At 44.2% G+C, this 4769-nt stretch overlaps 1 protein-coding gene across 1 annotated transcript; it reads left to right on the plus strand.

Moving 5' to 3' along the window:
* The first annotated feature begins 592 nt into the window (after positions 1–592).
* LOC144105651 (uncharacterized) lies at positions 593–4555 on the plus strand. Its single transcript, XM_077638762.1, has 2 exons — positions 593–915; positions 4293–4555. The coding sequence occupies exons 1-2, from the start codon at positions 655–657 to the stop codon at positions 4425–4427; spliced, it is 396 nt and encodes a 131-aa protein (XP_077494888.1). The 5' UTR covers positions 593–654; the 3' UTR covers positions 4428–4555.
* The last annotated feature ends 214 nt before the right edge of the window (positions 4556–4769 follow it).

Consider the following 4769-nt stretch of genomic DNA (forward strand, 5'->3'; position numbering starts at 1 on the left):
GCAATTTTTCTGGAATACTGGAGACGTTAACAGGATTTCTAATCTTTCAGTAACTGATTCCAGCACATCATACACGTAAAGTTCGATATAAAGTTTCCTTAATTCATTTTACCTCAGAAGAATCCTTGCATTAAAAGCGTTCTGTATTTTATTGCAATTGAGTGAAGAAGTGGCACTCATGTTGTTGAATATGTTTTTTGAGCCTAAAAATGATTATTGATATCTTTTTTTAGAAAACATACCGTAGTGGTAGTGTGTTGAAATGAAGAACGAGAGTTTCAGCATTTCTGCCTAAATGTTTAAAGGTAATAAGTTTAGCGCTAGATTTTGCATTTTTTGGAGGTGGTGAAGGTGAGTAGCTGAATTGTTGCTCCATGATGAAAAACAGTGTTTCAGTTGGCCGTGAATGAGTGCTGTGCAAACATTTATCAATGTGTCTGCTGGGAAGTGAGGAAGTACGGTCGAGTTTTTATCATTACTTCAAAAGAAAAAAGTCATCTCTATCGAAACAATTTTCGCATGCATATCAAATTTAAGATACGTGTCGCAAAGGCGGTCTCTAAACTGCTACTTTTGTCTGTCATGCAGCCGTTACCCCTCCGTGACATCGACCCTGGCGCGCGGCAGCTGCACAAGGATATCGTGCGACTGGCGATGGTGTTGCAGGGCAGCGGACTCCTGCCCGGTGCGCGACCCTCGGAACTGCGCGAAGTGTACCTGGAGAGCATTGCTGCGCACACGGCGAGCTACATACCGCGAATGCACTCCCAGGCCGTTTCTGAAGCCGTGGGTAATGAAGCGGAACATTCGGGTGGCGAGAGGGAGCTGTTCTGGGGCTTCCCGCCTGAGCAGCTCTTCTTCTACCTGCACTGCTTCTCCCAGTGCGGAAGGATCGGCAGAGCGCGCCAGGGAAAGGTTCGTATTCGTTTATGTTTGCTGAACAATATCTACTTTTATATAATAAAGCACGCTGTCGTGTTAGTTGGTTCTGCATGATTGCTTTGAATAGAAACTCAGTCTTGTTTGTATACGACAGACACAAATCCATATGACGTGATGAGCCAAAGCCCACTCGAACACTTCATTCCTGCGCACTCCCTCCTTACCGTTCCGCACCCTGACCCTGTCGCGCGGGAAAGCATCTGCTTGTATCGAACTAGCACTGCATGAAATGGGTTCTCTATGAGTGACACAGACGAGGTTTAAACTTTTGTTATTTAAAATTTCGCGCCTTCGCGATGCAATAACGAATACAATAGGTAGAGTACGAAAGCAGTGAAGTGCACACATCTGCACAAAGCATGTAGAAAGGCACGCCAAGTCCCATATTGCACTGAGGCCTTTTTTGGTACCATTATTGGAGTCTCTAAAGTGATTAATTTTCATGTTTTCGTTTCCTCCCGTGAGCTGCGGCCTTCTTAGCCGTCAGCAGATCTGTCTTTCCAAGACGTAGTTCCTCATGTAGGTGTCGGTGGCAACCCACAAGATGTTGTATATCACTGTGTATGGGTGACGTCTGTTCAAGCAAACATCCTAATGTTATCCCCAAACAAGTGCTTCAGTAAGCTGAGGAGTAACTCTTTTTGGCACCGTTTTGAATGTAGCTGTGCGGCATTCTCTCTCGTCGTCAATGTTTCCAGCATCGTTTCAGTGTGCAGAATAGCATTGACAACGATTGGCCGCGGAAATTTCAGCACTCATCTTGTTAGTCTTTTGCTTAGCCAGGTTTATTGCTATGGAACATCCCTGTGCTCTCTTTCGAGGTTTCTTCCATATGCTGCGCAGGGAATATTCTTGAACGTGGCATGGAGGAAGCAACCTGCTATGTGCATATTTCCGGCTAAACATACTTCCTTGAATATAAAGTCCTCCCAGCTAACCTTAATGTTGTACTGACCATTCAGTCATATCCGTCACATTCAATGCAGCTGGAATTAGAAAGTTCTTTAATGTCGGGAAATGCCGATGAGTGTTGAAGGCACAGTATGGTTTCAGACTCAGATATGTGTTGAACAGGAATATGTTAGTTTTATTCAACAAGCCGGCGGTATCTTCCAAACCATTCCCCGAACTCACTTTTTGACATTTCCTGACCAAGAAAGGTTGGAAATTTAATTCATGGAAGCAGCCTCTGCTAATATTATCAGTGCATATGACGTCAGCCGGTGTGCCGTGTTAGTTCCCGCTGTCAATGAACAAGAACAGCCGGCACTTAAATCACGCAATACACAAAATCAATTTTTTTTCTTCTTGGAAATGAATTTACGCCATTCCGTGTGTCGAACCAGTCAACCAAGTCACCAAGAAATTGCAACTGCATGTCGCTCATGCTTCTGACAAGTTCCTGATAAATATTTCTGAGGTGTCGGGAATTTTATTGCAGTTTTGTGTTTACAAAGCAGGAGCACTTGCATATTAATACTGTTCACTTCGCTGTGTCAGCAGCGTAGCGAAATCCAGATTTTGTGGCGAATCTTCGGGGTTTGTGCTACAATTGGGTTGATTACGTTTAGTGCAAGTGTCGCATTTTGAAGATCAATATTTGTAGGGTGCAGCACCTTTTTTGTGCGTCCTTACGCAAACTTGGACAGTTTGTGTCGCTCCGAAGTATACAGGTCCGAAGCGAAGCTTTTTGGTCTCAAGCTTTCATTTAGTGCTTTCAACGCAGGATAAATAAGACAAGTGTGTGCATTTTACTTATTCAGCCAATTTTTTCTGATGCGCTTTAATATGTGTACCGGCTCCACAACACACACAAAAAAAACAATTTCCGAGATTTGCCTGTTGGCTAGAGATTCACAATGTCAATTGTTTTTTTTTTCTTGGAAAAGGATGACATTCCATCTGAGAGCCAGCGTGAACTTTGAGACGCAGAGAAGTGGAGGGACACATTGAAACACGAAACACAGCGCTAACAACGTTTAATGAAAAAGAGAGATAAAACGGGCGGAAATATATAGAGTGGTTAGAGGCGGAAAGAACGATCGAGAGAGGAAAAAGCGATGGGAAATGGGGCCGCAACAAAAGCAAGACCACAACCTTGGAAACTATGACGGAACATATGTCGACGGGAACGCGAAACCAGTGAAGCCAGACAATCTGAGGCCGCGTTACAACTCTGTGCGCACGTGTGCTGGTAACCGGCAGATAAAAGAAAAACAGTCGTTAAAGCAGTCAAAACTTTAGATCTGGGCAACAAACCGGACACTGAAAGAACCGGACACTGAAAGAAGGTTTATCAGAAAGGACGAATATCATTAAGCTGCGTCATAAAGACAAAATTGAAAAAAGTAGCGCCATAAAAAACGCGCAGAAACAAACCTAAAGGTTTGATCTATGAATATAGACTTGAGGCCCAGAAAAGTGTAATAACTTGTAAAAAAAGTGCCTCCCGGCTTCAAGTAACACGAGAGTAGAGTTAAAACCAGTAAATGCCAACAGTAACTCGGCTAAACGGTTAAAAAGGCTAGAAACGTGTTGTGGTGACTAAAAAATTATAGAATCATGAAAACTATGGCGAAGAGGATTCTAAGAAAAAACTGGACGAAAAACTGACCGGTTTATCAGACAGGACAAACATCATGCAGGTATGCTTTTTCTTTCGTAGACAGCCTAGTTGACGTGGTGCTTATCCAGTTCATTCCTTTCTTATGGATGGCAACAGCTTGGATGATCTCCCAGGCCAGCCTATCTTTTTTTTTTATCCCGGGGATCGAGATGTTGTCTAAGTTAGCTGTGCAAGTGTGCTTAGGCTGGCGGCAATGAAGAGCCAGGAAGCGTGACGTGGCAGTTGCTCCTAATGAATTTGCGTGTTCTCTAGCTCTTTCATTGACTCCTCTGCCAGGTCTGTTCGATATAACACTTGCCGCACGTGACAAGGAAATTATATATGACCCCCTCCTCGCAATCTGCGTATATTGCTGGCGGTTCACTGCGCAGCTCATCCTTCGCTCTTTGTTGTTGACTTTAAAAGATTCACCGGTTTTCTGGTGTCTGCAACACTGGTAATACTATGTGAAAAGACATATTTTTGCCTCAAAAGTCCCACTTTTCTTTAGCAAAACATAAGTTCTTGCATGAAACACCTGGTACATGAGATGCAAAACGTAATCCCAATAGGTTGTTTGGATCAGCCGCGTAAGGTCGCGTGATTTTCACGTCACGACCCTTCCGATTGGTCGTACTTTTTCCATAACGCTGACGACAACGCCGACACGGGTTCTTCTGCGATACCGGGGCCTTTAAAGCTGCGCGTTAAAATCTTTGTTAAAGTGCATCTTTCCCCTCTGCAGATCGCTATCTGCAACGTCGCACTCCCGGCTGTCAGCCGTTTTCGGCAGGCTTTCAAGTGCGGGCCCCAACATCGCCTCGTCACAAACTTCACCTGGCCAGAAATCTCGAAAGCTTCCACCATCGAGCCGCCCTAGCTTGCGCATTTCCCTACTTTCCCGAGTGTAATATTCTGCACTGTGGAGGTTCCTATTTCTCCAACTGCTATATATCTTGCAGTGTAGTGATTTTTGCGCTTATGTGGACCACTTCATGCTGGTAACCTTTTTTTTTCGCGTGCTTAGGTTTTCGTTGCTGCATCGACCGTCTACTTATGTGCCAGGAAAGTGGTTTTTGGTTCGAAATTGTGTTTTTGTCGCAACTCTCTGCAACTACCAGGCATCTTTGTGGGCCTGGTTCAAGCACATATGTGGACGCTGAAAGTGTATTTCTCGCCATTAAGGGAACAAACCTACAGCGTTCTCCTTCAAATCAAATCA

Source organism: Amblyomma americanum, chromosome 9 (genome assembly GCF_052857255.1).
Source record: "Amblyomma americanum isolate KBUSLIRL-KWMA chromosome 9, ASM5285725v1, whole genome shotgun sequence".
NCBI classification, from domain to species: Eukaryota; Metazoa; Arthropoda; class Arachnida; order Ixodida; family Ixodidae; genus Amblyomma; species Amblyomma americanum.